General features: G+C 38.2%; 1 protein-coding gene across 22 annotated transcripts in view; it reads right to left on the bottom strand.

Annotated features, from left to right (window-relative positions):
* Positions 1–20,508, bottom strand: part of Dlg2 (discs large MAGUK scaffold protein 2) — a 1,973,059-nt gene that overhangs the window by 722,754 nt on the left and 1,229,797 nt on the right. For 2 of the 22 annotated variants that reach the window (XM_006507785.1, XM_030242542.1), the window contains exon 1: positions 14,695–15,068. The exons of 19 other annotated variants lie outside the window; for them this stretch is intronic. In XM_006507785.1, the coding sequence (XP_006507848.1) occupies positions 14,695–14,817 (123 nt within the window). In that variant the 5' untranslated portion in view covers positions 14,818–15,068. Of the gene's footprint in view, positions 1–14,694; positions 15,069–20,508 lie in introns of those variants that run through there. One more of the 22 variants, XM_011241786.3, reaches the window with a different exon arrangement.

Raw genomic sequence — 20,508 nt, 5'->3', positions numbered from 1 at the left:
CAAATTCAACTGTGAAACACCAATTCCATTTGAATCCCTCTCTCACACTGTTTGTTTGTTTGTTTGCTTATTGGAAACAGTTTCTTGGTCTATATACCAGGCTCTCTTAAAACTCATGATTGTACAGCTTTATATTCCTGAGTGCAATGAACTTTCTTTCTTTTTTCTTTTTTTATTAGATATTTTCTTCATTTACATTTCAAATGCTATCCCCAAAGCCCCCTATACCCTCCCACCACCATGCTCCCCAACCCACCCACTCCTGTTTCCTGTCCCTGGCATTCCCCTGTATGATCCCCTGCATATGATCTTCGCAAGACCAAGGGCCTCTCCTCTCACTGATGGCCGACTAGGCCATCCTCTGCTACATATGCAACTAGAGACACAGCTCTGGGGGATACTGGTTAGTTCATTATTATTGTTCCTCCTATAGAGTTGCAGACTCCTTTAGCTCCTTGGGTACTTTTTCTAGCTCCTTCATTAGGAGCCCTGTGTTCCATCCAATAGATGACTGTGAGCATCCACTTCTGTATTTGCCAGGCATTGGCATAGCCTCACAAGAGAGAACAATGTCAGGGTCCTGTCATCAAAATCTTTCTGGCATATGCAATAGTGTCTGGGTTTGGTGGTTGTATATGGGATGGATCCGCGGGTGGGGCAGTGTCTGGTTGGTCTTTCCTTCCTTCTCATGAACTTTCTTAACGATAAAACCAAAAAGCCTAGTGGATTTTTTTAAACAGTATGAAGTAACCTTTCTAATGTTTAACTTGGAACAGAAAGATCTTGAACCTATCAATATTTTTCCCAAAACAGTAACCCCTAGCCACTCACTATACAGGATTAGTTTCCTAACCCTGTAGAGACTGGATGAGTAGACAGAAATCTATTCTACTCAATGAATTTCTTCATCAATACCACAGTTAGTATTGCAGCCCCTTGGTTTAAAGTTTTTCTATGGAGAGTTGACCCTCTAACACAAGGACATCTATGCTTTGATTACAGCTCAGTAATAGAGTATTTTGCTTACCATATTTGAAACCCAGGATCCCCAGAACTACAGATAAAATAACATTCAAAGAAATGAAATCCTTTGCAGAAAATTGATGATACTCTAAATAACTCAGTTAGACTAAATTAATGATCTCTTTCTCTTTTGTGCATACAGCACCATGGAGTCTGGAGATGAGACACAGAAAGGACCAGGGAATCAAATGGTTTCCTTTATGTTTCCATTGGATTCACCAGTACTTGGATTAGACTGTTTGGACAGTTAGTTATGGAGACTCCAGACCCTGTACTGTCCCCTCATTCTTCCTTGTATTTAGTACACAAGCTAAAATAAATGACTCATGAAAAGTTGATGTTGAGATCAATACCAAACCCAAGTTGATAATTATTTCAAACACCAATATTATCTTTAACACCATATATAAAGTGTTCATCCATATTTGCTAATTAAATTTCCACAGGAAGAGAGAAGGAAAAAATATTGATAGACCAAGTTCCCACTGTGCCAGGCAAAAAGGCAAGATTTTATGTTGTGTATCATTGTTTATTCCTTATATAACCCCAGCAAGAATGACTGTGTTTTCTCTTGTCTATAGATAAATAAACAGAAGCTAATGGTGATTCAGTGAATTTGCCAAACTTAGACATCTAGAGTAAATCAAAGCCAGATCTCAAACCCAAGTCTTTTGATTCTTAAGCCCCTTGGCGTTACTATCCACCCACAATACCTCAAACCCCAACTCATGGGGAGAAAAAACATCTCTATTTACATTATTTACATAAATGCTTTGTGACGATCCCAGGAAAAATGAACTCACACACTCAGACCTCAGGTATGGTTCAGACTGCGTGGCTGTTGCCACAGGAACCATATCTACTCTAATCACTGATTCATTCCATATGTGTTATTCTCAGAGCCGTCCATGGTGTGGATATTGTAAATTTCCCAAGAGCTGCAAATCTTGTGGTTCTATTATTCAGATTGCCTTTCCTCTTAGTCTTTCTTTCCACATGGCAGGAGTCGCTCCTACAAGAACATACTTGTGTATGCCTATACAGCACCTTTGCTTTTCTGTCTTTCTTTTTCTATACTCTAAGTAAGTTGTGGTCTCCATTCTTTTGCGGGGGGGGCTCAAGACAGGGTTTCTCTGTATAGCCCTGGCTGTCCTGGAACTCACTTTGTAGACCAAGCTGGCCTCAAATTCAGAAATCCACCTGCCTCTGCCTCCCAAGTGCTGGGATTAAAGGTGTGTGCCACCATGCCCAGCTGTGGTCTCCATTCTTATGAAACTAACCAAATTCTTTATCCCAGAAGAGCAATCTAGTATCGAAAATTCTCCTTGAGTTTCCCCCTCTTAGCATATCAAGTCTCTACCCGACCCCAACGCTTATGAAGCCCTCATTACCTGTATGATTACAGTTCATACTAGGTTATATATATTTATGAAAAATAAGATATATGAAAGCACCGTGGCCTTAAAATCAATTCTGTCCTACTTTGGTTTTTGACACTCTGATAAACATCATGACCAAAAGCAACTTGAGGAGGGAAAGGTTTATTTCTGTTACAGGTTAAGGTGCATCATGGAGGGAAGCCAGGGCAGGAGCTCAAGCAGGGACTTGAGAGACCACAGGTCAATGGTGCTTTGTGTTTCTCCCAGCCTCACATTTAGCTACCTTTCTTATCGACTAGACCCTCCTATATCAATCAGTTAACATTAATCAAACAAAAGCTGCATAGACATGTCAACGGGCTAATCTAACACAGACACTTCTGCAAAGGAATTTCCCTCTCTCTAGTGTGTTCAGCTGATTACCAAAGATGAGCAATCACTAGTCTTTCTGCTTAAAAGGCTTTGATGATACATATGTTCATATATCGTATGTATAATTTCTTCTCTAAAATTAAACTGTTTGGGTGGGTAAACCCCACATTTCACTTCATTACTACCCTATTTATAGAAAGTGATTGTTGGTTGGCATTTAGTTCTATGGAACTAGAATAAGAGCAAAATAAAGACTTATGAGTTAACCTTTAAGACAACAGGATTAGTGAAATGGGTAAAAAGAACAGTGGCTTCATTCTGTGGAAAGCTCGTGCACAACACTGATGGACTCCCTTCTGTATTATTCTAAACTACAGTATATCCATCAAGAGGGACTCTCTGCAGGTGTATCATTCTCAGAGCATACACAGGCAGTTTGAGCTCACACTTTTGGATCCTCATTACCACCTGAAGAATTATGACCTCAATTTATATGGCTTTCACAGACGAGCTGGGTGATATACTGGCCTCTAACCCAACTTGTCCAAGGTCACTACACTAATAACTAGTAGAGATGAAGACTGCTCATCTTGACTCAAAATCCATTAGTAGGCAGCTGCTGGCAGCACTGCCCAAAGTTATGATCCTACCATACATTTTATAGGAACTTGAAGATTTTGGAGGAACATGGAATTTAGAGGAAAGGTGGGGACTCAAAGATCATGGACAAAGCAAACTGACTTCTACAATGCTTTTGCCTAAGGTCTAACTCAAACTAAACACATTTAATACCTCATGTTTTATCTTAACAATGAATACTTTTTTTTTTTTTGTATTTTACTCCATAACTACCTGCTTTGGCATAAAAGGATTTCAAGTTATTTATAATAAGGTCAACTTGATATCTTTAGTATTTCCTCCCTGGCTATCAAAAGTCAAATGTTGCGGTAAATCTCCAATTGAAATATGCCCGGACAATGAAAACACAACTCAGTTAATATGAATACATGCTGTGAGTCTATGGTTCAGCTCTACCACTACACTACCATCTTCCACATCTATGAGACCCCTTAGAACTTGTGATTTCTCCAGGCTATGTGCTTCTTCTCCACTTTTCTTCTTCTTCCTTCTCTGCATTCTTTCCCTCTTCATTTTTTCCTTCTCTTTCTCCCCACCTTCTCCTCCACCTTCCCTTTATCTGCCCAATCTTCAGCTCTCCCTTATTTTACAAATTAAGGTAGGAAGCAGCTTTACAGAAAATCACCTGAGTGCTGACTCACTCCTTGTTCACAACCCCTCACAGGAGTTCACTCTAGCTGAAGAGTAAAGTGTACAATAGGTGACCTCTAAGAGTGTGTCTCATCAGGATGTGATTTCACTCATCATAAATTTTACCCTACTGGGAAGCACTGGGGAGTAGAGAGGGGATGGTACTGGATGTGCAGTTCCACCATCAGGGACAAGACTTACTTTGCTATTACCATCCTACCATATGGACTTTAAGAAGACAAGCTGAAGAAGAACGAAGACCAAAGTGTGGACATTTTGCCCCTTCTTAGAATTGGAAACAATCACCCATGGAAGGAGTTACAGATACAAAGTTTGGAGCTGAGACAAAAGGATGGACCATCTAGACACTGCCATATCCAGGGATCCATCCCATAATTAGCCTCCAAACGATGACACCATTGCATACACTAGCAAACGTTTGCTGAAAGGACCCTGATATAGCTGTCTCTTGTGAGACTAGGCCAGGCCTAGCAAACACATAAGTGGATGCTCACAGTCAGCTATTGGATGGATCACAGGGCTCCCAATGGAGGAGCTAGAGAAAGTAACCAAGGAGCTAAAGAGATCTGCAACCCTGTAGGTGCAACATTATGAACTAACCAGTACCCCGGAGCTCTTGACTCTAGCTGCATATGTATCAAAAGATGGCCTAGTCGGCCATCACTGGAAAGAGAGGCCCATTGGACTTGCAAACTTTATATGCCCCAGTACAGGGGAACGCCAGGGCCAAAAAGGGGGAGTGGGTGGGTAGGGGAGTGGGGGGGGGGAGGGTATGGGGGACTTTTGGGATAGCATTGGAAATGTAATTGAGGAAAATATTAAAAAAATATTAAAAAAAAAGAAGACAAGCTGAAATGAAAGACAAAAGTTAAATGAGACAAGGGTGAATGATGTAAATAGGTGTCTAATGAACTGGCCAATCTATGAGGTATTGTACGTCTGAATGAATGTTCATTAAATTTTGATTCCTCATCCTCTTATTCAATTCTTTATAGTCTATACATTTCCCTTGAAAACTGGTTAACTGTGGCCCCAAGAATATAAGATAGTCTGGGGATATAGTTCAGTAGTAGGGCACTTGGCCAGCGGTCACCAAGTCCTGGGTCCTATTCCTGATACTAGCAATAGAAACAAACAAAATCACAGGGGGGGGGGTGTGGAATAGAGGGCTTTAGGGGAGAATTAGAAAGGGGGATAATATTTGAGATGTAAATAAATAAAATATCCAATTAAAAAAAATAAATGAAGCGTTCTAAAGATTTGAAGGGAAGCAGAGACTTGCCCCGAGTTCTTTCTTCTTGTCTCACTTTTCTCCATGTTTCATAATTCCTAACTCCAGGACAAAAAAAAAATCTACTGTCTTCCTTTTACTTCTACTAATCATAATTTAATTCTAAATCATGCACTGCTTGAAATGTAGATGAAGTCATGGATAAAGTCATAAAACATTTCACACATAAGATAAGTCTTTTGAGTGAGAGGAAGTGTTAAGAGGGATGAGAATTGTACTTCTGTTCATTGCTGAGCAGTTGTTATTGACTGTGATGTGTTTATGTTTATGGTCGGTCTTCAAGCCTTGTCTCTGAAAGGTAGCACTTGGTTTGGGTTACAAAAGGAATAAGGTAGAAAATACTTTAGTTTTATTTTTTTCATCTTAAAATTGTGATAATGTTAAATACCTAACAAGCTAGCTCATCTTCATTTTGCCTCAAGATAAATACCTGCTAGGAATCTATTTTAATGAAGAAAATCACTGAGGATATATAAGAAAGAAAGAAAGAAAGAAATGATGGTATTTAGAAAACAGAGGCTTGCTAGCTGCTGCTGGCATTTGTTGGTAGCAGAGAAGATATTATACAGATGTCCTTGTACATTGTCATTAAATAAGCAATGGACTCTTTGTTCTTCAAGCCAAGAGACTATAAATCTGAAATGCCAGCCAGTTCCTGGTCTTGCAGCTGCCTCAGCTTCCTAGGGCAGGAATATGATTTTCTTGGCTTTTCTGTTTTGAACAAGCATTCTAATGGTCAATTATTCTGTATGTAACACAGGGATTTTGCTTGCTCAACTCACCTATTATCCTAGACACAATATTCAACAGTGTTCCAGAGTGAAATGAAGGAATATTGGAGCCAGGAATATAGCTTTATTGGTGAAGTGCTTACTGTGTAAGCACAAGTGACCAAGTCTGATGCCCACGACTCTTATAAAATACTCAGGAGCAATGACACATACTTGTAGTTCCTCAGCTGGGAGGATTTGACACAGGGAGGTCCCCAGGACTCACATCCAGTCAACCTAACAGAATGAGTGAGTACCAGGCCAGTGAGAGGCCCTGACTCAAAACCAGAGTGGGTAGTATTGTGAGAAATCATGCCTGAGGTCCTCCTCATACCTTCATATTCATTTACACACACACACACACACACACACACACACACACACACACACACACACACACACACACACACACACACACACACACAGAGAGAGAGAGAGAGAGAGAGAGAGACAGAGACAGAGAGAGACAGAGAGAGGGAGAGAGAGACAGAGAGACAGAGAGACAGACTTAGATAGAGACAGAGACAGAGAGAAACTGTGTCTGAAGTTAGAAGTGAATGATAGTTTTCAGGCTAAAGTTTTCTTTCCTCTGCACTCTCAGACATGTGTTCATTGAAATAGCAGCCACACACATGAACTATAACCTCAATTGGTGTTATTTACATTGGATATTATCAACAAATCAGAAAATGGAATAGCTATTTTTAATTTGGATATTGGAAGATGTGTGTCTCCTGTCTCCTTTTTATCCACTCCTGCTCCATAGGAAGTTTTGGAATGTTTGCTTTCAAACATGCATGGACCCCACAATGCTGTTCTCTGCAGTAGTATCTGGGATTGATGGAACTTGGTCATATCACCTATCTCTCTAACTTACACCAAAGTTCAGGGCAATTATTAAGAAGGATTAGATGATTTCTGATTTTAATTATAACTCCCATTTGAATATGGCTAAAGTGTCACTACAAATAGCTACCAATAGGAATCAGCAGGCAGGAGTCAAAGACACCTCACCTTTATGATGCTGTTGTCAGATTGAATTTATCTTTCTGAAAAGTCAAGTCCATTTTAAATGGAAATGATGTATTATCTAGTCAATCTCACATACAATAAAAAGACATTAAGATATTATATAAATGCACTATGTAACTTGTGAGAGCCGACATTACTTTGGGACAACACTCAAAATTTCAACAACACTCATAAGAGTGGGAGTAATCCTGACTAAGCTCATTATTTGGTTAAGAATTATCATGAAAGTTTAACGCGTATCTCAGTAAATCTCAAAGAATCCTCCAACAATGTAAGTATCTAGATTTATAGAGGAGAAAACTGAGGATTGGAGTCTGAGTAAATCGACAAAGCTATTAAGCTCCAGAGGAAAGATTAGACCCAGCAGAGATATGGTCCTAAGCCTAACCAGACCTGTGAATCAGATAAAGCCATTAAATAGACAGTCTAGTAGTGTTTGATCTGTTGGAATATTTCTGGTCCTAGCCATTTTAGCTTTCTGTAATGAAAACTAATAACTATAAAACTATAAACTTTATAGTTTTTTTGAAAGTTGTAGTAAGAAAGACAAAGGAAGGAAGATAAGTCTAGCTGTAGTAGCAACAGGCCCACTAACAGCAGTGGTTAAGTAAATTTTTAGTTTCTATACAAGTTAAAAATGAGAAGTGTCTGTAATCCTAGTATCTAATCTGAAGCAAGAAGATTTTAAATTAAGGCCAGCCTAGGTGCCTTGGAGAGACATAATCTCAAACTGACAAGGTGGAGTTGTATACACCAGCTCTTTCAAAAGCAATAAAAAGCTGAGAAGTTATGGTTCTTACACACAGTGCCTGGATCTAACTGAATGGGTTCTAGCCCTGGTTTCTAATTGTATTCTGTTAATTATATCAGTTTAAGATACAGGCAAGTTTCTTAAAGAATAGGGAAATATCACTAGCCTATGTGTCCAGAAAGAACATATTCTAAACAGACATGTGTACTACTCTCTCTTGCTATGATATTATTGAAAGAAAAAAATATCCCCCAAATCATAATTCTCCAAAAATGTTATTCTGGGAGAACTCTGATACCCTTGGGGTACACAAAAGAAGAACTAATCCCCTGGATAAAGATTTGCAGTTTAATTTGCTAGAGGACCTTATAGGACACATTAACTTTGCAGGAAGTATTTAGATTTGGGACAGTGGTAGGCAGAGGATCAAACCTTATTTAGACTGCATCATTATGTATATCTCTTCTTTCTCTTGTTTTCTATTAAAACCATTCCTTAAAGTCAGGACCCCAAACATAGAAAGATAGATGATAGATGAGATAGACAGGTAGGTAGGTAGGTAGGTAGGTAGGTAGGTAGGTAGGTAGATAGGTAGGTAGATTGAGTGTGTATGTGGTAGGACTTATCATTAGATCTCTGACCTTTTCTTAGTGTGTCCACTTGAACAAGTCTTTTTTCCCTGCATTTTATTATTTAAAAAAAGATAAATGCCATTGCTTTTGGACATATCCCCACTTAAAAATATTTAACTGATGCATTAGATATTAATAGTACACTATTATAATACCAGATCTAGATAGGATTTGATGTACATTGCTTTCAATCCTTTTCTGCTATTAGAGAAAGCTTCTATTTTTAATTTTGAACAACTTTTGCTTCAACAAATACTTGTGGAGTTCTATTTTTTTCAGTTTCCAGAATGTGTGAGGCATGTAGGAATGGCTGAGTATGGAGTTTACTGTGTTGTACAATATCACATATCTGTGCTAATACCATGGAATTGATGAGTTAATAAAAACACTCTACAATGAGCAATATTGGAATACAGGGAAAGCATTCTGTAGCCAGTGTCATTGTGTGTGTGTGTCCCAGGTATATATTGCAAACTAAACATCTGAGGTAGAGAGATGGGTTTTGTTGTAATTTTGTTTTATTTAAAAGAAAAAGGCAGCAACTCATTACACTTTACCAACAATCTTCAAAAATGCACTCAGTTACTATGCTGTAATTATCCAGTCATGTCTAGTTAAGTGCCCCCCCCCCACCCCGACCTTAGACTAAATGCCTCCATAGACTAAATGTCATCCTAATGTGTTTACTATCAGGAATTCTTTAGTATTAGAACTTTAATAAGTTTATTCATATTTTCACAAAGTTCTAAAACAAAAATTGGGGTATTACTAAACAGACTAGGAAGTGAAAGCAAGAAGAATAAAATAGAAAAAGAAATCCAGCAAGACAGAAGATGATGGGTCAAATAATATTTAGAACTCGGAGAGGACAAAACACTCTTGGAACACCACGAACTAGGACTGGAAGCCATTACTGAACAAATGCTATTTAGAGCTGACCTAAGCAGGCTCCTAAAGAAGAGCCAGTGGCAGTTAAGGGAAGGCATCCTGGAGCTGAGAAGGCGCATTTTGAGAATACATAGACAAAAAGGATCACTTCCTCTTTCTCGTCTCACCACTGCTTAAATTGGCACTTCTCCTGGGTTAATCAGCCACCACAGAGTCACTTAGCAGAGATATTGCTTTGGGTACTGTTTTGAGCAGAGCAGAACATACGGAGAAAAAAGACACACATGGTATTGCCACGAGAGTCACAGGGTCATGGGTGGGGGGGCACATAAGAGAAATCCATTAACTAAGTACAGTATAAAACACAAAAAAATGAAAAAGACAGATGATAGGAACAAAGGAAGGAAGGAAGGGAGGGAGGGAGGGAGGGAGGGAGGGAAGGAAGGAAGGCAGGCAGGGAGGGAGGGAGGCAGAGAGGGAGGGAGGGAAGGAAGGAAGGCAGGCAGGGAGGGAGGGAGGGAAGAAGGGAGGGAGGGAGGGAGGGAGGGAGGCAGAGAGAGAGGGAGAGAGAGGAAGGAGGGAAGGAAGGAAAGGAAGGAAGGAAGGAAGGAAGGAAGGAAGGAAGGAAGGAAGGAAGGAAGGAAGGAAGGAAGGAAGGAAGGAAAAAGAACAGGCTAAGGATAAAATCAAATGGGTCGATGCCAGGGGTTCTCTCTCTCTCTTTCTCTCTCTCTCTCTCTCTCTCTCTCTCTCTCTCTCTCTCTCTCTCTCTGGAAGAGAGGCCCATAGTTTCTCTCAGCAGGGTTGTTTTTCAGGATACTTCCCTTAGGACCACATCACACCACTGACAAAGAAAAATAATATTCTAGTCTCTAGTATCTAGGCATGAAGCTACACAAGGAGGCCAGGACTCCTGGTTTTACTGGTTATTTGCTGTTGACAAGGAACCTAGCCCCACTGACTTTGTAACATGGGAGTAATGACAGCAGTGTCATCTCACAAAGCAGTTTACTTGAGTCCCTACTCACTGTTCATCAGGCTTTCTAAAGAAAGAAAAGGAGTGCCATGTGATGTCAGGCTTGTGGGAAGGTAGGGAGGGAGGATGTGAGTCACTTCTGGAATGACAGACTCTCACACCGAGGCATGGGATTCTCAGTTGATTTGTTCATCTTTACTCCAGCTTTGTTCTTTTCTTTTCATCCACATTTTATCTCTGCTTCTCTCTTCTCTGCTTCACTCCCTGGCAAGTGTAACAAGGTTCTCTGTTTGTCCACACAGAGAGCCATTTGAGGGACTTTAAATTTAATGTTAGGGTACTGGGACAGGAGGAACAATGAGGTAAGCCAGCCGAGGAACCTGAACCAAGAACTAATGCTATTGAAGAGAGTGAATGAACACTATTGCACCTGGTCTTTTATTGACAGAAGCCTAGTGCCTATTAGCAAGATGGGAGGATGGATTGCACTAATAGCATATGGAATCCCATAGTGAATGAGTTTACTAAATCCCACCATGTTGACTATCAACATATAGGAAACAGTACTGAGGGAAGAGACAGTAAGCACCATTGAGTCAAGAGGTCATGAAGTCTCTGATGAAGTGATGGTGCCTTCAAAAAATAAAGATTTCTCTTTGTGCCCTTATCTTGGGAGGATAATAGTGGCTAGCAGTTAGATAACAAGGTCTCCAGAACACAGGAATGAGCTCAACAAACTGATAAATAAAAATAAACATATGTCTTTACAAAAAAGGACTACTAACTTTCAGCTATTTTACAAACATATATAACCATTTTAATAAAATGATAAACTCTCAGATTTCTCTGACGCCCAGAGATACCAGAAGATACCCCAAAGCACTGTGGTAGATTGAGTTCCTAAGATTTCATGAAGGATGTTTACTCATCCCTGCATTCAATATCTATTAACTTACATGAGCCAAGCACTTAATACTAAAAGACATGGGAAAATCTTTGTTGTTATTTTGAGCTCAGGGCAGTTGGGTCCAACAGATGAACCTAAAAGTCCTGAGTTGATTTCTATCTCATCACTACAGGGCATGATCTGATTTGTGAATCAAATCTTGGAATTGAAGAGTGTCACAGTTTGGTTTCCTTCTTCTCTGCAAACTCCTTTGAGTTATATGATAGAGTATGGGTTACTCCACCTTTATTGCCACTACGGTCAATGTTATGTTATGTATGGTTAGAGGGTTATCACCTGGAAATAGACTACCACTACAGTTTTAGATTGTACATCAGAGTTTACAGAACTGGTTTACAGAATTGTATTGATTTACGTCTCCCATATGTATAAGAAATGATCCAGAGCTTGTAAGTTCCAGACCATTCTAATCATTTCCTTGGAATACATACTCTCACAGTGCATGCAGGGGAGAGCACTTAACTGCTTTGGAACTGTTCAAGCCAGATTCCCTAAAATCAGCACCACTGATATATTATATAATAATATAGTATATTACATATATACTATATATATTACTAAATATATATATTTGGTATATATATATATATATATATATATATATATATATATATATATATCATTGATTTTGAAATATTTTACTTTTAAAAATTATTAGGATTATTTTTATTAACATTTTTATTGTTTACTTCATTTATTTATATTCCAAATATTCTCCCCTTTCCAGTCTCCCCTCTGCAAGCCCCCATCCAGTCCACTCTCTGCTTTGCCTCTAAGAGGTGTTCCTCCACCCACCCACTCCCTTATCACCTCTTTGGCATCCCCCTACACTGGGTCATAGAGCCTCCACAGGAACAAGGGCTTCCCCTCCCATTGATGCCAGATAAGGACATCCTCTGCTACATATGCAGCTGGAGCCATGGACCCATTCATGTTTACTCTTTTGTTGGTGGTTTAGTCCCTGGGAGCCCTGGGTGGTCCTGTTAGTTGATATCATTGTTCTTCCTATGGAGTTGCAATCCACTTAAGCTCCTTTGGTCCTTCCCCTAACTCTTCCATTGGGGTCCCTGGGCTCAGTTTGATGGTTGATTGTGAGTATTTGCATCTGTGTTAGTCAGGTGCTGGCAGAGCCTCTCAGAGGACAGCTATACCAGGCTCCTGTCAGCAAGCATAGAATCAAAATGACCCTGAGATTTCACCTTACACCAAACAGAATGGCTAAGATAAAATTCAGGCAACACCAGATGCTAGCAACGATGTGGAGAAAGAGGAACACTCCTCCATTGCTGGTGGGATTGCAAGCTGGTAAAACCACTTTGGAAAACAATCTGGTGGTTCCTCAGAAAATTGGAAATAGTTTTACATGAAAATCTAGATATACCACTCCTGAGCAATACCCAAAAGATGCTCCAACGCATAACAAGGACACATGCTCCACTATGTTCTTAGCAGCCTTATTTATAATAGCTAGAAGCTGGAAACAACCCAGATGCCCCTCAATTGAACAATGGATACAGAAAATGTGGTATATTTACACAATGGAGTATTAGGATTATTTTTATAGGGGGCAATTAACTGAGGCAAACATTCTGTCATTTCTTTAATATGACAGCACCAGCACAGAATTTGAAGTATTCTAAACAGTGAAGGCTATCACTAAACTGAAATGCCATATGTAATTGTATATGTGTATATGTGTGTAAACAAATTTACATGTCTGTGTATAAAAAGCACATACAATTATATACAATACAAATCACAAGGCTATAGATCACATGTAGGTGGCATCAGAGTCATTTTTCTAAGGACAAAATAAACTCATCAAACTGAACTGAGGCTCAATTCAAAGAGCATTACCCTCACTTGCTCTTTTAACATTAGCTATGCTTTCTTATTTTTTCAAAAACTGTGATGATCCATATTTAATAATCAGAATATTTTAAAACATTGGATATTTGCCAGTAGCTTCTCCCTGAAAAATTACAAAATTTCAGAAAGACAAAGAATAAAATACTTAAATACTTTTGACAATTAATTAGAGATTTTATTAGCATCCGTGAATGGGGGAAGCAATGATTTCTAAGAAATCGTTGCTTACAGAGTAAATACTGAATGTTCTTGGGGAATATAGAACTCTTCTTGATAAAAGAAAGAAAGAAGAGTTTGACAAACATAGAAACAAACTTAATATATGTGTTCCAGTTCAAATCAGAATCATTGTAACTTCATATGACCCTGAGAGTTTCCAAATACCCATTTTTAAAATTCCTTACAGAAACTGTGTATTATGCTGTTGATATTCAAGATTGGCCTTGAGTCATCCAACAAGAACACAGAATTCAGTTAGAAAAAACTCAAATACAGCAGGAAGTCTTTGAAATATCTAGATGATTTCTAAAATGCAGAGAAAATTATGATTATGTGCAATATGAGAACTTTGAGAGTAATCTGAACTTTAAAGAATATTTGGACTTTTCAATTGTTGAAGGAAGCATATCTCTTGAGTTTCTAGGCCACAAGTAGTATATTTTCTTGGAGGAAGTTTGTAGTGATTTTTAATAAGGATTAATTTTGAAGACTTTTCCATCATTCTTCATTTGTTACCTCAAAGCTTTAAAAACACATTTTTAAAAAGACTCAACTACTTTAATATGCTTCTTCCACATACTGTTCAAGTCACCTCAGCCTATCAGTGGTCTCTCTCGTCCCCTACTTGGATAAACTGTAAGAGCAGTTGTTTCTACAACATGGGACAAGAAAACCTCACTTATGGAGTCATTTTGTATACTTATAGGTTCTGTCAGACTTCTTCACAGATATGCGAGTATAGTGTCACTATTGAAGAAATGATTATACTTCTTAAGAAAGCCTGTAATCTGGAGTTTATTTAAATCAGCACAAGACACAAAAGCTAATTCAAGACCTTTACATCTGTCTATAAAAATCATCTGACAAAGTTATTGAAGCTACTTTTTGGGTACCAGGAACTATAAACTGCAGGAAACTACAAATATTAGTATGAGGAATATCAGTATTACATTTCATCTTTAGTGTGTGCCACTATTAGAAACCACTAATTATTAATTTAGACCACTATTACTCTTTGTCACTAATCAATATTTTGTCATATTAAGAAATCAGAATTCATACAAAGCAAACAAGAACAGACATACATTTATCTGGAGCAAAAACTACATGAACTATAGAGATTTAACTATAAAGATGACACATCTTTAAATATACAGAAAATCTTTCTTTCCAATGTGTCAAGAACTAACGAGATGAGTAAAAGAATCCTTAAGTAAATAAAGCATCTTCCTTACCGGAATGAACGCGTGTTGCATAGCTTCTTCACATTGTTTTAAAGAAGCAATTGTATCCCACAGAAGCTGATAATTCTCAGCTCGGGAAGCACTTGGCCGTTGCATATCGAAAGTCGGTAACATTCAAACTGAGCTCAAAGAACCCAGTTGAAGAAGGAAAAAAAAAAAAACCTGCAGATCTGTTACATAAACTTCTTAATTAGATCGGCTACACAAACTGCTATCTTAAGACTTTAAAAAAAGTTAATCAGAGCATTTCTTTGGGGGGATAACTGGGCGTGACTTGCACAAAGGCAGATGTTTTCATTGGGAAGTATTTTGATTCCCACACTCGTAAAAAACAAGAAGCAATCGCATCAGTGTTCCCCTGTCTTCATATGGGTCTGGCAAAACTGCACATACCATAAGTGTGTGGGGGGAAGGAAGTAGGAGGAAGAAAGTGGTGAAAAGTGCTTCTACCACAAGCTTTGGGTGGCAGGCCACGGAGGTAGAATTAGAGTGAAAAATTGTAAATCGGCAGCAAGTGGGTAACATACACGTGTATTAGGTATACAGGCAGGCACCTGCACCTGTCAACTATGTGAGAAAGGCATGCACACTGTCTTTAACTAGCTCCAGCTTTCATTTAAGACATAGATCTAATTCTGGTGTAGCATGTATATCATCATCTTACTATACCACAAGTTGCTTAAGACTTTATCCTAAAGACAAGTCAGAAAGCTTACATTAATCAAATCATGCAAGCAGTATATGTTAGAATTTAAAAGTAGTTAGAAGAACTTTGTACTGCTTATGCATAGGGGAGCAGTCACATTTAATTCCTGTTTTAGATGGCATGCACAGAGATAATGTAAGGACAGCCATGACTTTGTCTATTCTTGGGACTCATAGGTGGTGTGCACAGAGGTAGGATGTTTTAATTCCAAAGAAATATGTCTGTGTACTTCATTCACTAAGGAAAAAACACTAGTACCATCACTAAATGAAATATGACTAGACTCTCAAGATATATTATATTCTGATTTTTCTTTCACCAAAGACAGAAGCCTGCTACAGTCCCTACAGTATTCTAGGGATCTCTGAGGCAGGGGGAAAGCATTTTGAAGGAAATGCTGAGTGGTAGCAAGATGGTAAGGAACGCAGATGCTCACAGCTAGTTTCACAGCCAACATTGACAACTTTTGTTGATGCACTGTGAGAGGGAAAGGCAAGAGGAAGAAAAGACATAACACACTGATTACACTGTATGTTCAATTGACCTCAAAGGCAAGGTATGAGTATAGAGAGTAGCCTGATGGCACAAATGAAAGATTTCTGCCGTATTATTATTATCTGGTTATTTTTGGAAGACCTGCATGATTTGGGTTACCTAGTTTTTCTGCCTTTGTACTCTGGTGATGGCACATTTGTTCATACTGATGACCTTGTAGTACAGAAGTCCCCTAAACTGATGCCCCAATGCTTCTTATCTCGTTTACTTTGTGGGTTCTGACTTTTAACTGAAGAAACTGGGGATACAAGCCTTTCAGGACTTTCTACCTGAGCTAATTGGTAGGAAGATTGTTTTTCTTCAGTATTGTGAGTCTACACCATAAGGCTATTGCTATCAGACAGTTTGTTTCTCAATATCAAGTTAACCAAGCTTTTCTTTTTCTCATTCATGGTGTTCTGTTCAGCTCACACCCACAGTCCCTCCTCTGCTTTTATTCCTGCCCTTATCCACTCCCATCTGCCCCAGCCACATGCTGCCGCTTCATGCATGGTCGGCCGGCCAGCCCACAACTTCCCGAAAATATTCTCTCACTAGTAAATGTTCTGAGTTTCTCAGGAAGTAACTGGAAAATAAGTGCTTTTGTTTTTAACGTCATTTTCCAAAATTCTAACCTATCTTTTCTTAATTTCCTTGAGCAAAACAAAATCATTATTCAGAGAGCAATTTCTGTGTCAAATTCTTGCCCTTTGCTCAGCAGACCTTACCCATACTTTGACCAGAAACTCCTGAAAGGTCCCATTTTTCTTAATATTTGTAAAAATAATTGATAATTCTCAGTCAATCTGTAATAAGTAAACATAAAAATATTCTTCAAATATCTACTAACTCATTTACTCACTTATTTTATAACCACATGAAGCATTTTCTATGTGCAATAGCTTTATGATAATTCTTTGAACAAATGGACAAATGAAAGGTTGAATCTATTCTTAAGGAACAATACAATAGGAAGAATAACAGATTGTACAAACTGAGACAAGTCTAAAATGTCCAAGGGATTAGAACAGGTACCATAAATTAAGTTCATAACAACGAAAAACTAAATACAACTTCTATGGGGACATCAGGATGGACTGATGAAAATTCCACACTTGACTAGAGCTTGAAGTTGATTAAGAAATGAATATGCAAATGCAGGTTGGGGAATGGGACAACAGAAGGGGGTAAAATGGTGCAGGGTAGGAAGGAAGTAACACTAATTATTAGAAGGAATATGGCACCATGAAGGAAGTCAGGGCACTGAGGACCACAGGCTCAACATCCAGATTTGGACTGGAGACAAGGCTATTGTATTATATATATTTTTTTAACTTTTGCTTAGATTTTTAAAAAAAAGTCTTCATTTGTGAGAATGTCATGCATGTATACAACTAAATATGGTAGTGACTATCTCCATTTTCATCTTCCAAACCCCTTTATATCCCCCAAAATGCATCCTCCCAACTGTGTGTTTCTGTTTTCAAATAATTCACTAATCTCAGTTATTGCTGCCCAATGTACTGTAGCATGTACAAAGAGGTGTGCATTTAAGGACTTTTGGAGGGTGAGTGGTTTCACTATACCCATGACAACTGTACCTGTAGTAAAAATGAAATAATAGGACCTAGATTAATTTTCTCAACTAAAACAACCTAAACTAGAGTAGGCTTTCTGGTTAACTAGATTCCAAGGAAGGACACAAAATGGCAAATACCAATGAACTCCACGAGAGAGAAAGAAGGTGCTTCTTATTCATCACCTTCTCACAGATGGGACTTCTACACATCAAGGAGGGGGAGCTAGTTGTAGCCCTGTGTACTTGTATTGAAAGGGTAACATGGGTTTTATGAAGAGAAAATGCAGAAAACCAAAGTTAAGAAGTCAATTATTACAGTCATAGATACCAGTCCTTTCTCTGAATGGCAAGTAGACAGAAAACCTGAAAGACCTAGAGAAAATCAACCATTCATTAGAGCTAATGTAGCTCACTGTAATATAGAGCAGTTCATGCAAAAATACCTTTTGCTATTCTATTCAAATTCAGTTCTGTTCTTCACATATACTTTTCAAATATTGTGTTGTTTTCCAAGAGTGGATATATTGTGAAAATGTTTTCCTGGTGTATGTGTGTGTGTGTGTGTGTGTGTGTGTGTGTGTGTGTGTGTGTGTGTGTGTGTGTGTATGCGTGTGTATTTACCAGTGGGCTGTGGACAGAAGGTCACAGAGGTCATATGATGGTATTATTTTTCCTCCTTAAACACTGTATGAATTTTTCCTCTGAAGCATGTTATCATTGATCTTGGAACTTATATTTTGGAGTGATCTTGGAAGCCAACAATCCCTACTGATCCTCTTATCTCTGTCTCCCTCAATGCTGTGGTTTCCACCATTCACAAGACTATGACCAGCTTTTACTTACGTGCTCGGATATGAACTCTGTCCCTCACTTTGTTTTTTAAGTATTCTTAAGCATGAAATTGTATCCGTAGTCTTGGAAACCAATTTTTAATAAATAAAATATGATTCATATCATAGAAAGTATATTCCTTGACTATAATGAATCATATAAGAAGTCAATATGTGAATAATACTTTTAAACTCTCAAATATTTGGAATAAACCCCCACAATTCTAAATAACTCATTGGTCCAAAAAGAAAATTAGAATGCATTTTTAAATGAATGCAAATAAGGATAGCAATGTCCATTGGATAATAAAGTAATAATGTAGACAGCATACATTTTATTCATGCCCATATTTGAAAAGATGATTTTAAATTAATTACTTTAACTTGTATGTTGAACTACCAGAAAAAAATGAATGAAACCAAATTTATATAGGTAAATAAACCATCCACTGTTGGATGAAACACCACAGGAAAGAGTTATGATAGGTTTCTGTCTGCAAGAATAGAAGAGTATCATTAAATAGTAGAGATAGAAAGAGATGCAGAGACCCACAGCCAAACATTAGGTGGAACTTGTGGAGTCCTATGGAAGAATGAGGGTTAGAACTGAATGAGCAGCAGGGGTCAAGAATACAACAAGAAGAGCTACAGAATCAACCAACCTGGGCCCAGGGGAATTCACAGAGACTGAACCACCAACCAGAGAGCATGGAGGGGCTGTACCTAGACCCCTACACATTTGTGGCAGATGTGCAGCTTGGTCTTTATGTGGGTCCTCTAATAATTGGAGTGGGTGCTCTTTGGCTCTGTTGCATGCCATTGGATCTCCTTTCCCTAACTGGACTGCGTGGTTGGGCCTCAGTTGGGAGGAGGATAGCTTAGTTCTGCTGGAACTAGATGTCCCAGGGAGGGGTGTACACTTTGAAGAGAAGGGAAGAGGGTAGTGAGGGAAGGGATTTGTAAGTATGGAGCTGGGAGGAGAGGACAGAGAGCAGCTGTGATTAGAATGTAAAGTGAATACATTATTGAGACAAAACAGAAAATAGATAGAAATCACTTTAGCATTATAGCACAAATTGGAGAAAACCTAATGAATTCAAAAGCCATTATTTGAGAACATCAATAAAATTGACAATCCTCTAGTAAATGGGTTTAGGATTAAAAAAGAAAAAAGAAATAAATTACTGAACTCAATATGGCAGGAATGGGGATCTCTGAGGATTACACAGACTTTAAAAAAGTCCCCATGAAGTCAATACCTTAGGCAAAATAGAAAAAAAAAAACCCTTTAAGATATTTAACTACCAAGGCACATTCAAAAAATATATAAAATATAAATATAAAACCTAACATATGTAGGTTTTATATATTTAGGTTTATTATATTTATATATAATAGCCAGATTATATTTTGACCGAAGATATGAACTTAAAACTGAAAATATTCCAAAAAAACCCATCAAAGTCTAACTGATGAATTCTACCAAACACTTATAGAAGTAATAACAACTATACACAAACTCTCACACAATGACAGAAAAAAATATCTTCAAACTCAAATTTTGAAGCTGACTTTATTCTGATACCAATCCTGATGGAGATACTACAGAAAATTCATCACAGATACTGTTGCAAAATTTAAAATAAAACTTCAGCAAATTTAACTCAACAATTTATGAAAAAGGCAATGTATGAAGAGCAAACAGTTGTTTAAACTGACAGAATAAATATGGTTTAACAGCAGAAAATGAAGCACATAATTCATTTTATTATTCTTTTTAAAGAGGAAAAATACAAATGGCAGCTCATCACCATGAAAATACAGATAGAATACAATTTTTTGTTTGTTTGCTTGTTTGTTTGTTTTGAAACAGGGTTTATCTGTATAGCCCTGGGTGTCCTGGAACTCACTTTGTAGACCAGGCTGGCCTCGAACTCAGAAATCCTCCTGCCTCTGCCTCCTGAGTGCTGAGATTAAAGACGTGGTCCACCATGCCCGGCTCTTTACAAATTTTAATAGCTATTCATGACTTAAAAAAAGAGAAAAGGACATGAATGTTTCTTCTCAACCTAACCACAAAACCTTTGACCTACAGTTTGCCCTGCCTACAATTTGCCCAAAATATTCAATGGCTGACATTGCCCAGAGAACCAGAA

Source organism: Mus musculus, chromosome 7 (assembly GCF_000001635.26).
Source record: "Mus musculus strain C57BL/6J chromosome 7, GRCm38.p6 C57BL/6J".
NCBI lineage: Eukaryota > Metazoa > Chordata > Mammalia > Rodentia > Muridae > Mus > Mus musculus.
The sequence above is the reverse complement of the archived record's forward strand: the minus strand, read 5'-3'. Positions and strand labels throughout refer to the sequence as shown.